At 39.2% G+C, this 21,584-nt stretch overlaps 1 protein-coding gene across 2 annotated transcripts in view; it reads left to right on the top strand.

Moving 5' to 3' along the window:
- DTNBP1 (dystrobrevin binding protein 1) overlaps positions 1 to 21,584 on the top strand; it is a 128,790-nt gene that overhangs the window by 37,239 nt on the left and 69,967 nt on the right. For both annotated transcript variants that reach the window (XM_041770265.1, XM_041770266.1), the window contains one exon: positions 8,989 to 9,121. In XM_041770265.1, the coding sequence (XP_041626199.1) occupies positions 8,989 to 9,121 (133 nt within the window). The remainder of the gene's footprint in view (positions 1 to 8,988; positions 9,122 to 21,584) is intronic.

The following is a 21,584-nucleotide window of genomic DNA, read 5'->3' on the forward strand; positions in this document are numbered from 1 at the left end:
CTGCTTTTCCCAGATGCACCAGAGGAATCAGTGTCTGTGGTAGCTATAGCCTTACGAAATGAATTTCATAAATAATAAGACTTGAAAGTTAAAATGACTGCTTGATCCATGGGCTACAAAATGGATGTTGTGTTAGCAGGCATGCAAACAGCATTCATCTCGGTGTTCTTCTCCATCAGAGCTCTTAGGTGACCAGGTGCATGGTCAGTGAGCAGTAGGTCTCAACACTGGGCTTAAAATATTCAGTCAGCCATGTTGTAACAGTTGTGTTGTCATCCAGGCTTTGTTTTGCATTTACAGAGCACAGGCAAGGTAGATCTAGCATCATTCTTAAGGGCTCTAGGATTTTCAGAATGGTAAATGAGCATTGGCTTCAACTTCAAGTCAGCAGCTGCATTAGCCCCTAACAAGAGCATCAGCCTGTGGCACAGTCAGTTGGGTATTGACTTCTCCTCTCCAGCTCTCAAAGTCCTGGATGGCATATTCTTCCAATAGAAGGCTGATTCATATGCATTGAAAATCTGTTGTTTAGTGCATCCACCTTGGTTAATCTTTTAGCTAGATCTTCTGGAGAATTTGCTCCTTCACCTTGTACTTTGTGCTGCAGAGATGGTTACTTTCCTTAAACCACATGAACTAACCTTTGCCAGCTTCAGACTTTTTCTGCTGTGGCTTCCTCACCTCTCAGCCTTCACAGAACTGAAGAGAGTCATGGCCTGGCTCTGGTTTAGGCTTTGGCTTGAGGAATGCTGTGGCTGGTTTGATTTTCTGTCCAGAACACTCAAACTTACTCCATGTTGGCAATAGGCCTGTTCTGTTTTATTGTCATTCATGGGTTCATTACAGTAGCACTTTTCATTTCCTTCAAGAACTTTCTCTTTACATTCACAACTTGGCTAACTACTTGGTGCAAGAGGCCTAGCTTTCAACCTGTCTCAGCTTTCAACATGTCTTCTCACCGAGCTTAATCATTTCTGGCTTTTGATTTAAAGTGAGAGATGTGTGACTCTTCCTTTCACTTAAACAGTTGGAGACCATTGTATATTATTAATTGGCCTCATTTCAATATTGTGTTTCTGGGGCTAGGGAGGCTCCAGGAGAGGGAGAGAGATGGGGGAATGGCCAGTTGGTATTGCAGTCAGAACACATACAGTATTCATCAGTTAAGCTCACTTTTACTGGTGTCGTTCATGGCATCCCAGAATGGTGACAATAGTAACATCAAAGATTACTGATCACTGTAGTAATAATAATAATAGTATTATAGTAATAGTAAGATAGTATAGTAATAAGATTGCTGTAGTGATAATAAAGTTTGAAATATTGCAAGAATTACCAAAATGTTGGGGCTCCTGGTGGCTCCGTTGGTTAAGCTTCTGCCTTTGGCTCAGGTCATGATCTCAGGGCCCTGGGATCGAGCCTTGCATCGGGCTCCCTACTCTGTGGGGAGTCTGCTTCTCCCTCTCCCTCTGCCTCTCCCTGCCCCTGGTCTTGCTCCCTCTCCCCCCAGTTAAATAAATATAGATGGATAGATAGATAGATAGATAAATATCTTTTTTAGAAAAAGGAATTACCAAAATGTGACACAGAGACCTCCACTGAGCCAAATGCTGTTGGGAAAAATGTCACCAATAAACTTGCTCCGTGCAGACTGGCCACAAACTTTGAATCTGTAAAAACCATATCTGCAAAGCACAATAAAACAAGGTATGCTTGTATTGAGCTCTTTTGAAGAGTTAATTCTGTTTGCTTAGAAGATACCTCTAAAGTCTAGGTGGTTTGCTTTTATATATATTTCCAGTCTGAATGGCCATTATCATTTGAAATATATGCTGCCTTTGATTTTAACTATATTGCTGTTATTAGTCTGATATTTATATTTAGTAATGAATAACTGTAGAAGAGATAGCTAGTCAGAACTGGAAATCCAAAGGCCTAGTATTTGTTGGCTTAGAGTAAGCCCCATAGAGAGGTGTTTTAAAATTGAGACTTCTAGATAAGCAACTTAAACACCTTGGAATGGATACTGATATTCTTTACAATAAGAAAATATTTTAAAGCCAATTTTGGTGGGGTAGGTTATAGGTTATATAAACATATATATCTATATCATTAAAGTATTTTCTGAATTCATTTTAAGGAGTTTATGTATCATTCCAAATGTTGGAACCAGTGTTTTTAAATGTTTGCTCATATACTACTGGATTCTTTTATTATTTAGTAGCCTCAAAATATCTCTTATGCCTGAATACTTTGATGTAACACACAAGATTTAAATAGTCAAGCAATAATTAGAAAAATCTTAAAAACTAGGAAGGTAGTACCTGACTTGTATATAGTCACAGGATTCCCTTAACTTCCTTGAACTTTGTGTGCTTTCCCTGTCAAATCTAATATCATATCCAATCAGTTCTTCCATCTTTTGGGCTGTGAGTTACTTTTAGTCTTGCTCTGCCCTCTGGAGTGTCTGCCCTTATTAAAGAGTAAAGGACTTACACGATGTGAGCGATTTGAACCTTTGATGATGCTTTTAGCTGCCTTATCCTGTGGCTTAATAAATATGACTCCTAATTACACGATCCCTCAGGAATTGTGAAGTAAGACTGGATAATCCCTACATTTTTTTTTTCAAATGGAGCAATCCATTCATCTTATATACGCCTGTGTAATAGATAATTACTGGTAGTTTAAAAAAGAAATGATGGAGATACGCTGGGAACTGGAGAAGTCTCACATCTGGGTTTGGATCCCAGTTCCACAACTTCCTGTGAGACCCCATACAGGCTTCTTGACTGCTCCAAGCTTTTTTTTTTATAGAAAGAGAATGAGAGTTCCTGCCTCAGAGGGTAGTTGGAGGGTTGAGATGACAAATTTAAGGATAGCACTCAGCTCAGTGCTTAGTACCTAATGAGACATCTGCTGTGTGCCATAGCCCTACAGGCACTATAGACTCTGGCACTGAACAAGACCTGATACCTGCCATCAAGATGCTGGTATTTTAGTGGAAGTCTCTCTAACCTTTGCAGATTTATTAAACCACTGTTCTGGGATCCCTGGGTGGCGCAGCGGTTTGGCACCTGCCTTTGGCCCAGGGCGCGATCCTGGAGACCCAGGATCGGGTCCCACATCAGGCTCCCGGTGCATGGAGCCTGCTTCTCCCTCTGCCTGTGTCTCTGCCTCTCTCTCTCTGTGACTATCATAAATAAATAAAAAAAAAATTAAACTAAACCACTGTTCTTTGACAGAAGGGTTTGGGTGGATGTTACACAATTTAGCTTGTCCTGTAAAAATCTGTAGAATGCAAAGCTACAACAGTAGATGAACAATGTAGTATTATGAACTTTCATAGATTGTGTATAAGGAGAAAAAAAATGGAATGTTGTCAACTGGATTCTGTACACATCCTTCTGAAATAACCATGCATTTTATCGTAAAACTGGTAAAATGTTCATTGAATTCTCTTGAACTTCCACTAGAGGGTAGCCTAACCCTATTCCTTTACTGGAGTTTAAACCGTCAAGGGCTCCTCAGTTTTTGCTCTTGCTTTAGTTTATTTTAAGTGACCTACTTTGAAAAGACTGTTCTCTTCACCCAGAACAGAAGAATCTGAATTCTTAGATAACAAAGTGCTGTTTAAGAGAGTGACAGCCATCTACTGGGTTTGTATCTTTCTTTTGATCTGACCTAACCTGATACATTGTTGTTTTGCTTTCTTTAAGAAATTTGAGAGAGCCCCTAGCTGACTGCCACAGCTACAAGTGTTTCATGAACTAGATTATTTTATTGTTTAGGTTACTTTCTGAGATTAAACCTTTGAGGCACATTAACTCTCTTTAGACACCTTTTCATGTGCCACACAGATCTTGTGTGTTCTATACTGGCATTTGCAAGTTAATGTACTTCTTAGAGTTCCTTATTACCACACCATCATTGCTATATTATCTTATTACACGGAAGGATAATGTAAGCATTTGAAGAATCTTTCAAGTCTTGTAGTACCTGGCCTCTGTGACCTCTAGATCTGCAACCAAAGATTTCTTTCTTCCTCGAGGCTAATTGTTGTGTTAGAAAAGCACTCATTAAGTATGAATAATTTTAGTGTGTTACTCCATTCTTCAAATGTGAGTGGTTACACCACAGACAATATGTATTTGAACCAAATGGCACAAAGAAAAATTCCAAACAGAATCGGTCTTCCTCTGGGATGGTCTTCTCACAAAGATTTGTGAATCTCTTCCTGCACAGCTGTCAGGCATTCCCACATGGCTTTTCACAATAAAATTCCACCTATCCTTCTCACTGATCACTAAATAAGACATGTGCTGTTGTTACAGCAAGCAAAATAGTCAAGTTTAAGCTTCTTGTGAAGGTACGTTTGTGTCCACAGAGGCCTGCTGGGATTTTACGTATGAGTGTTCTAAGTTTGGTTACCAGCTTACTCGTTTTGCAATTCATTTTGTAATGGGAAATGAGCAGGTTGTGACAGGGGCATTCAATTTCTGCCATTTAAATGCAATATAAAATATTCAGAGTATACGTCATATATATATATGCACATATATATACTTGTAATTATTTAAAGAGGTTTTTAAATAAAAAAGGGAAGAATATTTTTGTCAGTATAGGTCTTCTATATTTGATTACTGATTTCAAGCCAGTTAAGAGTTAAAATGGAAAATTTCCGTTGCTTCTAGTGCTGTAAAGGGGGCCCCACTGAAAAGGAGGCCTGGTCTGACATACTATCATGTCGCCTAATGTTTTCTAAGTTCTTTGCCCTTGTTCAATTTATCCTTTCACTAATTTTAACATAACCTCCCAGTATTAAAGTTAGATGAACATGAATCCTGCATTCACTTTTTTGGTTATTATTTGATGTTTTAGTGGGATGGAACCATTCTTAGTTGAATTCAGTAGACTAGGTGTTAGGGGATACAAAGATGCAAACATATAGTTACCCTTAAGACCCTTACTGATTGCTAAGAGAAAGGACAGTACACAAGATAGTTGTATATCAGTCAGAGTATAAGGTCTGTGTGAGGTTCAAAGGCGTGTGGATGCAGAGATGAGGAGGGAAGGCAGGCAAGCAGAGGCATTCCAGTGAGATTAAAAAAGTAGGTTGTGGCCCTGGGGTGAAGAGGTGAGATTTGTGAATAGTAAATTAAGGTGTTAAACTGGATTTTTAAAAAAGATTGGACTTAGTTGAAAGACAGTGCAAATCGGGTGAAAGGGCGGAGGGCAAGAGAATCAAGCAGACTCCCCACTGAGAGCCCGATGCAGGACTCAGTCTCAGGACCCTGAGATCATCACCTGAGTTGAAGGCAGATAGACGTTTAACCGACTGGGCCGCCCAGGCACTACCTAAACTGGTTTCTTAAAGTACTCAGGAGCCTTCAACTTTCTTTTTTCTTAAAGATTTTTATTTGTTCATGAGAGACACAGAGAGAGGCAGAGACATAGGCAGAGGGAGAAGCAGGTTCCATGCAGGGAGCCTGATGTGGGACTCAATCCCAGAACTCCAGGATCATGCGCCGAGTCAAAGGCAGACACTCAACCACTGAACCACCCAGGCGTCCCAGCCTTCAACTTTCTAAAGGAAGAGAACATAAATACAAATTTAGTGGTAGCAATAAAATGGCCACTTCCAAGCATTTTAGATCTGGATTTGCCACTCAGAAACACAACATGGTGCTGTCAGTCAATTTAGAAGGATGTACAGTTTGTTTCTTAATAATAGTTCCAGGTTGGTACTAAACCAGCCACATGTTTCACTTGGTCGCCATTTTATTAACACAAGAGTGAACTAGGGTGGCAAGTTTACTATGTATCTAGAAGAGAATTTCTCCCCATGAGACATTAATTGGCCTGCCTAGGTATCAAGTCACTTCATTCAAGTTCCTGGCCTCATTAGCTTTCTAGTCAACCAACAGAGCTAGTCTCTACATAGAGATTGCCCTCCAAATAAAAGTTAAAAAGGTAAATATAGATATATTTTATATGTATATGTATTCAAATATAGAACAATTGTTGATTCCATTACTTATTTTCTTTATAGCAGAATCATTTGAAATTTAATCCCCCTTACCTCTAAGGGATCTTTTTTTTTTTTTTTTAAGATTTTATTTATTCATTAGAGAGAGAGGCGCAGGTACACAGGCAGAGGGAGAAGCAGGCTCCATGCAGGGAGCCCAATGCAGGACTTGATCCTGGGTCTCCAGGATCAGGCCCTGGTCTGAAGGTGGCGCTAAACTGCTGAGCCACCCCGGCTGCCCTCCTATAAGGGATCTTAAGTCTAAGAACGTAGTTTTGAGTATAATGTATAGGTATATAAGTCTGCTAGAAAAAATGAAAATTTTATTGATATTTTGGTCTGTTAGATCCATAGGTATTTACAACATGATCATTTCTGGTCTGCAAAATTATTAGTTTTAAATGACTTATATATAGGCCACCAGGGTGGCTCAGTCGGTTGAGAGTCCAAGTCTTGGTTTTGGCCCAGATCACGATCTCAGAGTTGTGAGATTGAACTCTACACCAGACTCCGTGCTCAGTGGGGAGTCTACTTTCGATTCACTCCCTCTACCTCTCCATCTGCCTGACCCCATCCTCACTTGTGTGTGTGCCTCTCTCTCTCAAATAAATAAAATCTTTAAATAAGTAAATGACTTATGGAACTTAACTAATTTTTATACAGTTTTTTCCTCTGCATTTTTAATAGTCAATTATAAATTACTGTCAAGTGTTAAGTTAGGTGTATTTAGTATTTATACTTACATATACTTTGCCTTAGTGACCCTTTTGACAGCTTCACGAGATGTGAAGTTAGCCTTTTTTTTCACTGGCGAGATGTCTCACCTTATTGTAAGGGGCAGAGCTGGGTTTCCAAGCTTGTTCTTCAAAGCCCTCCTCCTAACCAGTCCCTGGTATGCTCAGGATAACAATGTAACACGCATGATAGTGCAGGAACCAAGTAGCTTAGAGTTAAATGGATTCCATATTAAATTTAATTATTCTAGTTCTTATCACTAATCAAAGTGAAATAGCCTTTTAAATAATCCTATTAGCTATGATCGCCTTTTAAGACCCTGTCAAGCTAGTTATAACAGAATGAGCTGAATATTGCTTCTTTAGGGCCAGTAGTAATAGTAGCTCCAAGACCGAGGCTCCTACTCGTTTTTCCATTTAATGTAATAACAAAACAAATAACGTAAACAGCAATGAATATAGTAACATCACATTACCTGTTTCCCCCACATAAACTCTTGGTGTACCATTCATGTCATTATTAAAAATCTTGGATTTCATTCTTCATGGACTGAAATTTGGATTTTGCTTCATGTTGGGCTTTCTGTAATCATATATATTAACAATTTTTTGTGGCTCTGAAGATAGGGTCATAACTCTTATAAACTGCATTGTCATCAACCCTTTACAGCCCTCTTGCTGGTTTACAGTGACCTATCAGTATATGTGAGTACCTGGAATGTCTTTGAAGAGGAGCGCCAAACTGTCATCACATTTTTACTTCTCAGTAAAATTTTACTTTCCCCCCAAATCCATGTCTGTAAGTCCTGGGGCCTACAAAATAGAAGAGGGAGCTTTTATAGATAGCATAGATTTTTAGTCAGATCTTTGGATCGAAGATTACCAACAGGCCAAAATTCGGATTTTAATAAACCTAAAACTGCAAGTTGAAATTTGAGGAATTTACTTCTCATCCAGATGCTACATAAGCTAATTTGGAGTCATGTGGAAATCTAGTGGGCACATGAAGGAATTAGACGTGCTGTAATTGTATTTAGCTATTTATGTGAAACCAGGACTGGAAAGCTCCAAAGGTAGTGTGCTCCTACTCTGCTGCCCCTTCCTTTCCCCACTGGGCAGCTGAGACTTCTAGATTTCGGGGTCAGTCTCTTACTGGACCTTTCCTTCATTTCCCTCGTCTTTGTTAGCTACCACTCATGAGTTTCCTGAGCACTGCATTCCTCACTTCGCCAGGCTGTGTTGTTAATTGAAATACATTTCTCCTCTACCTTAGGCTCTTTGAACCCAAGGACTGTCTTTTTCATCTTTGTATCCCAGTGTCTGGTACAGGTGGGATTTGGTAAATGGCCACAGTGCTGTTTGAGTCCTTTAAAATCTTTGATCTCTAAAACTTCTCAGTTGTTGGAGGAAACAACCAATCCTCACTTCTACAACTATTAAGTCTTGGTTCACTAGCACCCTACCAATTCAGAATTACCATAGTGTCAGAAGAACTGTTTTACTGATTCCCAACTGCCCTTCAGTACCTAGGTGACCCTTGACAAAGCACAGAATTAATTTCTGCAGGCTTTGGTCTTGAATCTTTCAAATAGAAGATTTGGCTGCATGATCTCCATGTTGCGGTAAAGCTGCCAAGCTCTGTGGTCTAGAGGCAAGTGCAGACCACAGTGGCATGGTGGGTAGTGCTGAGTCTCTTCCCCACCACCTCCAGTAACCTGTGCTTTCTGAGTATCTGTAGAGCTCTGCAGTGACTTCTGAAGACTGATGGTATCATTTGCCAAGGCAAAGTTTAGGCTCTGCTCAAGTACCTTGGAATCTCAAATTTTAAATTATATTTGGTATAATTTGTATTAATTCTCATTTGCTGTATTCTCATTTGAAAATTGATTATTCACGTGGTATATGGGATCATCAGGATATCCCATTAGATTAATCATGATGCTCTGTTTTTCATCATCCTGGTTAATAGAGTATTGAAAGTATTTTGGAAAATTACATCTTATAAATGTTTGAAATATAAAAATAAACTCAAGATCGTTTGAAGTACATTTTAAAGTTGGTCAGTGTATTTTATTTTGCCTCACGAAAGCTTAATAAAGAATATTAAATGCAAAATAGTTTCAACAGTTTAAACTTTTAACTTTCAGACTCTTTCTTTTCTCCATGGTCTAGAATTCTGATTTTCTGTTTGTTTGTTTGTATTTTTTGGACCTTATGTACATTCAGCTCATTTAGAGGCTAGCTTTGAGGAAGTGGAAAACCACCTGCTGAATTTGGAGGACTTATGTGGACAGTGTGAATTAGAAAGATACAAACATATGCAGTCCCAACAATTGGAAACTTACAAGAAAAATAAGAGGTAAGTTTGAAAAACTGGTCAACAGTATTCATTTTCCATGTCATTCTTTATAAGTTTGGGCCGATAAAAGTCAAAAGGTTGCAACATATAAAGCTCATTCATAAGCTTTCCAGAACATGACCATTATATACATATATATTTTGGTGCCACTGTCTGTTGCCGTTTCATGGAGATGAGTTCTGTAAAGCTGAGGCTAGGATAAAAGGTGGAAGGGAGCGAAACAACAGGCCAAGCTTTCCCAGAAAGCAGGAGCCCTGACCTAATTTTCTCCAGGTGGCATATCCTGAGCTGCTTTTTTGCCTCCTTTATCACTAGAGCAGGAAGAAAAGGAACCTGAGCCCAGGCTGGGGAAAGAGGCTCATGGGGTTCAAATCTCAATTTTGTCACATACTGGCTATGAGGCTTTAAGCAAGTTACTTGATCTCTCTTAGCCTCAATGTGTCTTGCTGATATGATAGTGAGGATAATAATATACTACCCATTTCATAGAGCTCTTGTGAGGATTAAATGAGATAAGAGTTATCAAGTGCAATAAGTGCTCTCCAAGTATCAGTCATAATCATGACTATTGTCATGGGGTGGATATGAACTGGACGCAGAAGAGAAGCCCAAGGGTGCCGGCTTGTGAAACCGACTGCAACATCCCAGCTCATGCAATGCCACCTCAGCAGGCTTGGAAGGTCCATGGGGGCCCATGGTAGCTGATGAGAGTGCCTGAGACAGTCTATTATCTGCTCCATGGAGAAGCAGGGAGTGGAGCTGTGAAGGGGGGTTATGATAGGTGTAAGAAAATGGAAGTCATGGGATTGGAGTCAAGCGTAATGCCTAAGAACAGATTTGGAGGGAGAGGAAGAAAGATTGGTTGGGCTGAGTACCCTATTGATTTTAAGATTATTGCTAAATTGAGTCGCTCTGGATCTCGGTTGTGGCAGTATAGGAGTGGGTTGTTGACATGGACAGGAAGTGCTGATCCCTGGCATACAGAAGGTAAAAAAAGGTGAGTATTGTACATTATCACATTGATGTCATAGTTTTCTAGAATAATGCCAAGGGATGGGGCGGAGATGAAACTGAGTATTAGGAAATTTTCAGTCAGATCTATGTGTTCCAAGGGCTGGGTCTTAAATGTTAATGAGCCATAAGAATCACATAGGTAGTGTTTAAAATGCAGACTCCTGAGCTCCATCATTGGACAGCCCCAAATCCCAAGTTAATTCTGATGGTTTTGCCATAGACAGGCATTCCAGGTGAGTCTGACATGGGCAGTTCAGGGAGAGACATTTTAAGAGAAGGCTGGTTGGGGGATGGGGGGTGTGGGTTGTGTGCAGGCTCTACATGGAAGAGCTTCAAAAGGAGCCCCAAGGGGGCTGAGGATAAAATTGTTCGCAGAAGTTTGTAAGTATATGAATTTTTCTGGAGGTGCGTTCTGTAAATTACATTTGCCTACAGAGATTACAGGAGGTTTGTGTGGCAGCATTAAGAATGGAGTTCTTTGTTTCCCAGGGTCAGGAGTTTCTCATGGTTTGTCTTTCTAACTCCTGACCCTGGGAAACAAAGGGTTGTAGAAGGGGAGGTGGGTGGGGGATAGAGTAACTGGGTTAACTGGCATTAAGGAGGGCATGTGATGTGATGAGCACCGGGTATTATACTATATGTTGGCACATTGAATTAAAAAAAAAAAAAAAAAGAATGGAGTCCTTGTCAAAGAAAGGACTTTTGAATGAGTGGATGAGCACTGGGACCCAGGGACTTTCAGACTGAATCAAGGAGTATGAGTGATGAAGAACTTTGCCTGGAACAAGAAGCAGAGTTAGAGATGGTTCAGCAGGTCTGCAATTTTAAATGAAAAAAATAGCTAGGTGTTATATGTTGGCAAACTGAATTTAAATTAAAAAAATATTTTGAAAAGGTAGGGAAATACTGTTGTGGAGGTGTTAATCATGTAAATAAGTTTGTTTATAATACAGTAAATTACAGGGAGCCTAGTAGGAGGGCTTAGAATTTTAAAGGAAATTTTTAAAGGAAATTAGGCAGCAAAAGTACAGGTCATGTGAACCCTAGAAGTTACACGGTTTCCTCATCTGTGAAATGGGGATAATAATAGGACCTTATAGAGTTATTTTAAGGATTCAGTTGGTAAAATGCTTAGAATAATGCTCAGCACACAGTGAATGCTTTGTCAAGTGGCCAGCAGTATGATTACTTATATAACTGAATCGATAGGTATACTATATTTGACCAGTTATGTTTTTTAGCTAAATACAAGAATTTATATGAATGTTGTGGTTTTTCTATCCATATACGTTAATATTGATTATTTGAAACATGGTATCAGATACTGTAGTATATAAAATTAAATTTCGGGTTTTCAAAAGCTAAGATGAACAGAGAGAAAAAAATAAAGATTTGGAACTATGAGGTTTTATATCATTCTTCATTTTCACCCAGTGACCTAAATAAATTTTAATTAATGCATTATAATTTATATGTCATAAAATGAAAATTAATTTTAGTGTTTGGAGAGCAGCATTGCCTGCAATTTAAGTTAAAGCCAAAATATACTGACAGGTCTTAATATGTTCCACATAATTGAATTGACAGAGTATTTGTCTTCTGAGAAGTAGAATTGTGTCATAGGAAAGACTGTATCCTTGGGGTCAGAAGACCCATGTCCTGGCTCTGTTGGTTACTAACTTGGGTGCAAGCCATTCATTTTCCTTTGTGTGTTATCCTGTTGTAAAGCTTTCCTTAATCTAGAACCTTCTTGACTAGCATTTGAAAGATTTCTCAACAAAAATTACTTTTTAAAAATAAACTGAGATGTGATAAACTTACTTGTTGGTAAGTGCTTGTTACTCTGAAATACATAAGAAAAAATAGCATGCGGATTGAGGACTCCAGTGTATATAATCAGTAGCTTGAAATCTATAGGTAAAACAATAGTAAATATTTCATTCTTTAACAGGCCAAATTTTTAAAAATTATAAAATTTACTTTCTATTTCTCAAGGACACTCTCAAGTTAATGTAAAATGTCATAACAGTTTTAAACTTAAGTGTTTTTGGTGAGAAATTTTAAAGGTGAGACATTTACCTTGTACTTTGATTGAATTTCCAAATCATCTACAAAAAAGAATTATGTATATGTAGATATGTGTTTGTTAATACTTAGAGCATCTTTATAAAATAAATCTTTATCGATAAATGCTGAAGTATTTTGCATCTACTTATCTAGTGAGATATTAGCCTTGTGATTTAAAGCCTTTTTTAAAAATCCTGAAATGATTATTATGGCTTTCATTCAAAATTATTAACAAACACAGTTTATTTTGGCTATTGTGGTAAGTCCTTGAAAACCTTAGCTTTCCCTTTTTGCCATTTTCTGCTTGTATGACCTTTTGCAAATGACCAGTCTTTGGCTTTCCTATCTGTAAAGTAGATATAATGGTACTTCCTTACAGGGTTATGGAAAATAAAAACGATTGTATTTTGTTTTTAAGGGTCAGATAAAAGCCAGGTATATTTAGCTCACAGAATCACTCATAATTCTCAGTTTTACTTAACTTCCTCAACAAAATAGTGAAAATATTGAATATGAAACATTGCCTAATACTATTTATAAGCTGTAATCTTTCTGAAGATTTTTAACCTGTTTTATTCGGCACAAAAAAAGATGAAGTCCTTTTTTTAAAGAAATCTTTTTGAAGCAATTTATGTAGCCAGGCTGTACTTACACACACATACACATGTATACATAAATATGGTTGGTTAATACTTCGTTATAGTATAAATAATTTGGATTGACAACATTGAGAAAGTGGTACACTTTTATTCAGTCAAATGTAAATTGAACAAAATTATCTTTAAAAAACCATGTATAGGTCGGACCCAGTGGCTCAGCAGTTGAGCGCCACCTTCAGTCCAGGGCATGATCCTGGAGTCCTGGGATCGAGTCCCACGTCAGGCTCCCTGTACGGGGCCAGATCCTCCCTCTGCCTGTGTCTCTGCCTCTCTCTCACTCTATCTCTCTGTCTCTCTCATGAATAAATAAATAAAATGTTTAAAAAATAAAAAAAAATAATTTAAGAAAGGCGTATAACATTATTCAGTAATGTTTTATTTACATTTTAAATTCTTTCTTGGTTACTTCTATTCAGTCTTAAGGTATCAAAATTGGTAACATGATAAAGGCTCATGTAATGGCGCCAAAATTGTTTTGATTGATATGAAAATTCCATATAACACAATGGGTTGAACACAGCCACTTACTTTCACTGTAACTCTATGAAAATGATAATAAAATACTTGTTTTTAAAGTTATAATTCAAAAGAACAGAAAGACCATAAGAGGAAATGGTAGTAGATAAGAGATGTTACCAACATTTTGGAGGTGTAAGATAGATGATGGGGGTATCCCTGGGTGGCGCAGTGGTTTGGCGCCTGCCTTTGGCCCAGGGCGCGATCCTGGAGACTCGGGATCGAATCCCACGTCGGGCTCCCGGTGCATGGAGCCTGCTTCTCCCTCTGCCTGTGTCTCTGCCTCTCTCTCTCTCTCTCACTGTGTGCCTATCATAAATAAATTAAATTAAAAAAAAAAAAAAGATAGATGATGGGTGGTAGCTGACAGCTGGGCAGAGAAGGTTGGAGAGGGGATCATACTTAGAGTCTACACACAGTTGAGGCCAGGTGGAGGTGCTGCCACCCTTGACCCTTTTGTTTTTTTCTTTTAAAGGTTTTATTTATTCATGAGACACAGAGAGAGGCAGAGACACAGGCAGAGGGAGAAGTAGGCTCCCTGCAGGGAGCCAATGTGAGACTAGATCCTAAAACTCTGGGATCTCTCCCTGAGCCGAGGGCAGATGCTCAACCACTCAGCGGCCCGGGCATCCCCATACTTGACCCTTAAACAGCATGGTGGTCAGGAGCACCAAACCCTACATAGTTGGAAACCTGTATATAACTTCCGACTCTTCCAGAATTTCTCCCAAGGCCTGCTGTTGACCCAGAAGCCTTACTGATAACATAAACAGTTGATTAACCATATTTTTGTATATGTATTATATGCTATATCCTTACAATAAAGTAGACTACAGAAAAATGTTACTAAGAAAATCATGAGAAAATAATTTACAGTACTATATTTATTGAAAAAAAAGTGCATGTAAGTGGATCCATGCCATTCAAACCTATGTTGTTTAATGGTTAACTGAATATTGAAAATGGGGGATGTTAAGTGAAAGTCGGCATATCAGACAGTAGGGCTGTTGCGGCCTCTTTCCTCACTGGCTCCCAGAACTCTAGCAGCCAGATGTACATCCCCTGTGCAGAATACTGGAAGGCTCATCTGAGAAATTCACCAGCCCAAGATAAAAGACCTGCCATATGGATGTTTGGGGGCATGGTCTGATGAAAAGCAGGTCTGCATCTTAGCACCCCCATGCTGAGCTCCACACTATATACGTGACTTCTAATCAGCTTTGTGGTGCTTGACTCTTAAATATGAATGGACAGCTGAGGAATAATATCCAATTGAAGAAAGCTTCCAAAGTGAAAGTGACCAAAATAAACAGAAAATATACAAATTAATAATTTTTTAAAAACACAGGAAGGAGAGACTGAGGGGAGAAGAAGCACAAAGAGACACTGTAATGAATAACCCCATATATACAAGGCCACCTCATAAGAGACCATTTTGCATTTATGAGACATGAACTGGATGCTGTGGAAAAGAATGAGACAAGAATGAGCTCTTAGAAATAAAATATATGATAGCAGAAGTAGTAAACTTCAACTGAAGCATTGGGAGATCATGTTTGGCCTCTATATAAGGAGCACAGAGATAAGGAAAGCTAAGAATGTTGAGAAAATTAGGGAATTCATTCCTAAGTCCCACATCGGACCATGAGAAGCTTCAGAAAGAGGGAAAAAAAGAGCAAATTTATTAAAGAACTAATACCAAATAAGTGTTCAGAACTGAATAATATGAACAGGTTTGAAAGGGCCCACCAAGTATCTGACAAAGTGAGTGGGGAAAGATCCATTGTCAATGCATAGTTTTAAAAATTTCACCACACTAGATATAGAGATCATAAAAGTCTTCAGAAAAATCTTAAGGATCAGGAATCAAAAGGAGCTTGAGCTTTTCAGCAGCACCTAGAACTAGAAAATGATTCTCGCTTTACATTTATGTAGCAGCATTTTCATCAAGTGGGAGGAAATTGTAATTTCCAGGCGTCCAGGGGCTCAGATTCTGTTCATGTGCACGTGTATCAGGAAACTGCAGGAGGATATACTCCACCGACAAGGGAGTAAACCAAGGAGAAGGAAGAACAGACACAGAAGAGACGTGAATTGCAGTGAGGATCCATCCAGTTTAGAAGAGAGACAACGGGAATGCCCAGGGGGATGCCAAAGAGAAGTTTGTAACAGGTCTGGTGAGGAATCAGAGTGAAGAAGGAAGTCCTTCTGGAGGATTCCTAGAGCAACGTTTCCAAGGAAAAAAAGTGAAACTAAGAGGTTGTCATACACTTGATCACACTGAAAGTTTTATAACCTCCAATGGCAGGTCTGATGATGAATTAGTGATAGGTGTGATGTTTTAAAAATGGGGTAAACAAGGCAACTGTTAACACTAAGGGAAAACATAGTTTTACAAGAAAATAAAACACCATATGACTCAGTCATAAACAGCATTAATATAACTCGGTAATAGCTAATGTGGCGTTAGGCCAGAATTGTGATATAGATGGTGGAGAAGCATGCTGTATTGCCAGGTATGAGGGAGGGATTTAAGGAAACTAATCCTGTGCTTCTACAGCAGATCAATATGTGGCATTTAAAATAGAAGAAAACGAGTAATTATCAGTGTTGGCATATTACTTGGAAATAATGGAGGTAACTACCAGAAGAAAAGCTGAAAGAATGGAGTGTGGCTTCTTGTGAGAAGCAGGACAGAAAGGTGCAGAGATCTCTGATCTTCATCATAAATAAACCCTGTGGGTACCATTTGACTTAAGGAATGCACATGCATTATTTTGATAAATACAAAAACCAAATTAAAAAACACTCTAGACTGAGAAGATTGCCACTGACAAAACATTCCATGATCAAATAAGTTCTAGAAACACTGTCCTGTGTTTACCTCACAGAGCTTTGTAGTACATGTCAGTGCAAAGTTCTGGGAATTCCTGTAGTAAAGGAATTTGACTCAGCATCTCATAGCTAGCTTGCTCACAAACCAATTTGTGTGTAATACACATTAAAATTCTGTAACTTGGTATTTTCTGTATTATATAACGCTGAGAAATTTTCACATATTGGTCCATCCCCCAAATTAAACTTATTATCTGATTCATGGGGAAGAGTTTCTTAAAAATAAACCTTCGTTAAACTATATAAACCTTCGTTTTTAACTAGATGCCCTACAATCTAAACTGATGGCTTTTCTTGCTCCTAAAGAAGATAATGCGTGGTAATAAAAGATTAGCTATATGGGGGAAAAGGTATTGAAAATGTCTACATGCTGGAGCGCCTGGCTGGCTCAGTTGGTTAAGTGTCTGATTTTTCTTTTTAATATATATTTATTTACGAGAGAGAGAGAACACAAGTGGGGAGAGGGAGAAGCAGACTCTGCTGAGCAGGGAGCTGGACACAGGGCTCTCAGTCCCAGAACCTTGGGATCATGACCTGAGCTGAAGGCAGATTACTTAAGCAACTGAGCCACCGAGGCACCCGTAGCACCCAACTCCTGATTTCAGCTCAGGTCATGGTCTCAAGGTTGTGCGATCAGGCCTCATGTCAGACTCTCCTTGGGATTTTCTGTCCCTCTTTCTCTGCCCCTCTCCCAGTGTACATGTATGCATGCACTCTTTCTCTCCAAAAAAAAAAAAAAAAATTATAAAAAATAAGTGTGCTATGTAACCTCCAACCTCCTTTATTTTATTTAAAAAATAAAAAAAAAAACAGGGATCCCTGGGTGGCGCAGCGGTTTGGCGCCTGCCTTTGGCCCAGGGCGTGATCCTGGAGACCCAGGATCGAATCCCACGTCGGGCTCCCGGTGCATGGAGCCTGCTTCTCCCTCTGTCTGTGTCTCTGCCTCTCTCTCTCTCTCTCTCTCTCTGTGACTATCATAAATAAATAAAAATTAAAAAAAAAAATAAAATAAAATAAAAAAATAAAAAAAAACTAAATGCATGCTCTGCAGATTTCCAGAAAATCTGGAGTAGACAGCTGGATGGGATGGGGAGAGTAAGGGATGAAGGGTAAAATTCTTATGTACCTCTTGTGCTAACAGTCTCTACAATAGGCTCCGAGGCATTTTCTAACTTAGCCTGTGGAGTGCAGGGCAGCGATGATTGGAGTTAAGGAGGAAACTGAGGAGCAGGAAATGACCTGTGTGGAGCCCAGCATCAGAGACAAGATCCCGGGATCCCTGGGTGGCGCAACGGTTTGGCGCCTGCCTTTGGCCCAGGGCGCGATCCTGGAGACCCGGGATCGAGTCCCACGTCGGGCTCCCGGTGCATGGAGCCTGCTTCTCCCTCTGCCTGTGTCTCTGCCTCTCTCTCTCTCTCTCTCTCTCTCTCTCTCTCTCTCTCTCTCTGTGACTATCATAAATAAATAAAAATTAAAAAAAATTTAAAAAAAAAAAAAAAAAGAGACAAGATCCCCAGTCTCCTCAAACTTGTCTTTTTTTTTTTTTTTCTTTTAAGGTAGAACAGAATCAGTCTAGGTGTTGATACCAATGCATCTGTAGTTGAGAATGGATATATGATATTTTGTCATACATCTGATGTGCGTTTCTAACACAGAAAATAGCTTCCTGCCCTCTATAAAAGAACAGGGCCTGTTCCCAGCAGTAATGGTGGTTTACTGTGGCAGTGATTCTCACCATGGGGAGAGAGAAACACACCACTTCAGAACATTCCTAGGGAAGATCCCCAGAGCTCTTATCTGCCCTTGAAAGATATTTGAATGAATCCAACCCAGGTATTTCTGCAATGAAGAAGGGCATCTAATGGGAGTTAATGAAAGTGACATTCAAGGAACTATATAGTTGTAGAGAGAAAACACCCATAAATAGCTTTTCTATCTAATAACTTCTGCATATAAAGTGATGTAACTATTACTGATACCTTTTATAGGCAGGGACAGACCTTGCCATGGTAAATAGTAAAACATCATATTGTGGACAGAATGTGGTTATAGGCAGAAGACAGGTATTGATACCAGTGCTAAGTTGTCAGATAATTAGCCATACACATCTAACTCATGGATTCCTTGCAGTAGGAAATAAACAGGTCGTCAGGTAAGAAGAGTTGAAGAGTTAATATTTTGTTTTTGTTTTCTTTTGTTTTTTATTTGGACATAATTGACAAGAGTTAGTATTTTGTACGGGAGCCAAAATAAAGAACTTAAAACCAATTACACATGTTTGTCTAACTAGCAGCTAAAAAAATGGACTTGGCAGTCAATTTACATCTTTAGTTATAGTGCTTGGGGAGTAATAGGTGACAAATGTGGAACAAAGTATAATTTTTTTTTTTAAAGATTTGTTTATTTTAGAACGAGCAGGAGGAGCAGAGGGAGAGAGGATCTCAAGCAGACTTTGCACTGAACACGGAGCCCTACATGGGGCCTGATCTCACCACCTGAGATCACGATCTGAGCTGAAACCCAAGAGTCGGACACCTAACCGAATGTGCCACCCAGGCACCCTTATAATAAAGCATAATTTTTTTTTATTAAAGATTTATTTATCCCTGAGAGAGACAGGGTGAGAGAGGCAGAGACCAAGGCAGGAGGAGAAGCAGGCTCCCTGCAGGGAGCCCATTGTGGGACTCAGTCCCAAATCCCGGGATCATGACCTGAGCCAAAGGCAGGCACCCAACTGCTGAGCCATCCAAGTATCCCTAAAGCATAATTTCTGATGATTATGTAGGATTTGAAGAAAATAAGACAGGGTAATGTTCTCATGGTGAGGCAGAGGGTAGCTACTGTGGCCAGGATGAGCAGGGAATGCTCTTCTGAGAAGGCACCCGAGAACTAGGACCTGAATTGGGAGTGAGGGCAGCTATGTAAGGATCTATGATTACACAGTTCTAAGCAGAAAGAACAATAGGGACAAAAACCCTGACCCCTGAGCTCTAGCTAAGTTTAAGAGAATAAAGATTCAGAGCTAAAAAGAACTGTAGGATCTCAGACTTCGAATGTTTTAATCTTTCCAGGGCCACCATTATGTTCCTTAGAATGCTTACTAAAACTCTTTCACAATAATTATCCTCAAAATCATACATAAGTGTGTATGTACCTTTATTAAAGTATCTCTTATTTCCAAATTTCTGGATCCTTTGTTTTCTTTAGCATGCAGCAGAGTGTCAGAATTTCTCTGAAAATAGCTCCATCTTGAAGAAGCAAGTGATTTTAGTACACTTAATTATAAATGACTCATAATTTTAACAATCTTCTGTCGGGCTTGTCTGCTCAGGGGTATACTAAACTCTAGAAACATTTTTCACTGATTCAGACTTTGAAACTTGGGTGTTATCTCCTAGAGACTCTGTTTTGTAGGTGGTTGTGTGGGGGTCACTGCTTCTGTTGGGATTTAGTGATTGTGCATAATTCAAGAAAGTTACTCCTTTTACTTTCTGTATTACATCTGATGCTAAGGAACTATGCTCTTCTGTTTGTGTTTTTTTGGTAACCTGTAGACTAAGTTTAAAAAATCTTTCAAGCTAAGTGTCAGAGATATATTTGAGACATGATAACACACCTGTAGTAGTATTTGACCAGTTTGCATTCTAGAGAATAATCTGCCAAGCTCCTGAGCTTCCGGAAATGACTGTCCAAACTAACCCAGACATGTAGAGGGCCATTGCATAGGTCTGGCCTGTACTTTCTGGAAATGGGGGATGCTAGTGGTGGGAGGCTTGGCAGGAGTGTAGCACACAGGCCGGGCCTTGCTGAGAATAGAACAGAGGAATCCATTGGCATTCTACAGGGTGAGGATGGTTCTGGAACCAGAAGAGAGGGTCCAGAGTACCTCATCCAAAGGAGATGTGCAGAAAGTCAATAACTAGCTTCTGAGGTTTTGCAGTGGAGTCTGGTTTGGATGCTGAATGGAAAGTGGATCAGGAGAACTTTTTCCTTAGGCATTGCTTTGACAAAAAGGGAGTGGATTTTGTATTTACCCAAGATGGAGTAACATGGTCCAGATTTACTTTCCCATCTGATAAAACAGAAAACCAAACAAAACAGTGCTTTTTAAGACCCTGGACAACAGGCAAAGAAGAGAAGTCTGTCCTTGAAGGACAGCAAACATGTGCGGTGACACAGTCCCAGAGAGGACTGCACAGAGAGAATCCCGGAAATCTGCCTAGGGTGCCCCTTGAATATCCAGCAGAGCACTGATAATGCATGTGAATAAACTCCTGGAGGCAGGAGGGAAAAAAACCCACAAAGGACTAGCTAACAGTTCCTGCTGTTAACACAGGGCCTGTTCTCAACAGCCAGACTGGAAAAACTTGTGATTCATGTGGCATTGGGAAGAGCACTCAGAAGTCTTCTCTCAGTAGGGGGTATAATTAGCCCCCAAATGTGTCCTGCTCCAGAGCTGTTTAACAAATCATGAAAGTAGGCATCGAAAGGACCAGATTGTTTCCAAGGAAATTAACTGTATCCCAAAACAAAGCTCAAGAACATTCGTAAAGAAACACAAATATCTAGCACCCAGTAAGGTAAATCACGATGTGTAGCATCTAATTAAAGATTACTCAGCAAACATGGAGATAACCAATCAAAAGCAGTTCAGAACTGATATGGATGTTAGAATTAGCAGGCAAGGGCATTAAAATAGCCAGTTATTGTAACAATTTACTTGGTAAGTTCCGAACTTGGTTATCTCCATGTTTGCTGAGTAATCTTTAATTAGAATATTTAGAGGCATGGAAGATGAAAAAAAGGCCCAGACCTGTCTCTCCATTTTTCTCCTTATTCTTCCTACTTCCCTATTAGATGCCAGTTTTAGATGGTTCCCAGGTGGTTAATTGATAGTAAATTATTGTATTTATTACACTATAATCATCACACCTGCTGAGCCAGTGACCTCTTGCTAGCAAGCTATGATTTTATGGGGTTCATGAATTTGTAATCAAATCTTACATTTTCTTTGAAAATGAAACCTAAGCTTATGAGTTGGCAAGGAATTCAACAAATTCTTATTCTGAAGTGTCAGAGAATAAATCTTGACAGTTTTAGACTTTATACATAGTCACAAGAACAGATGTAGCTAGAATATTTTAACAGGTTATTAGATACTTGGGTTGACAGTAAATATAGTTCAGGACTGATATTTAAGTTCTTCAAGCTTTATTTTGAACAACGAGTATCTGTTTGCCATCAACATTAAAAGCTCATGTTCTGTCTTGATTCTTTAAAAATAATATTTCTCTAATTGGTTTACAGTATTC

This window comes from Vulpes lagopus, chromosome 10 (assembly GCF_018345385.1).
Source record: "Vulpes lagopus strain Blue_001 chromosome 10, ASM1834538v1, whole genome shotgun sequence".
Taxonomy (NCBI): Eukaryota; Metazoa; Chordata; class Mammalia; order Carnivora; family Canidae; genus Vulpes; species Vulpes lagopus.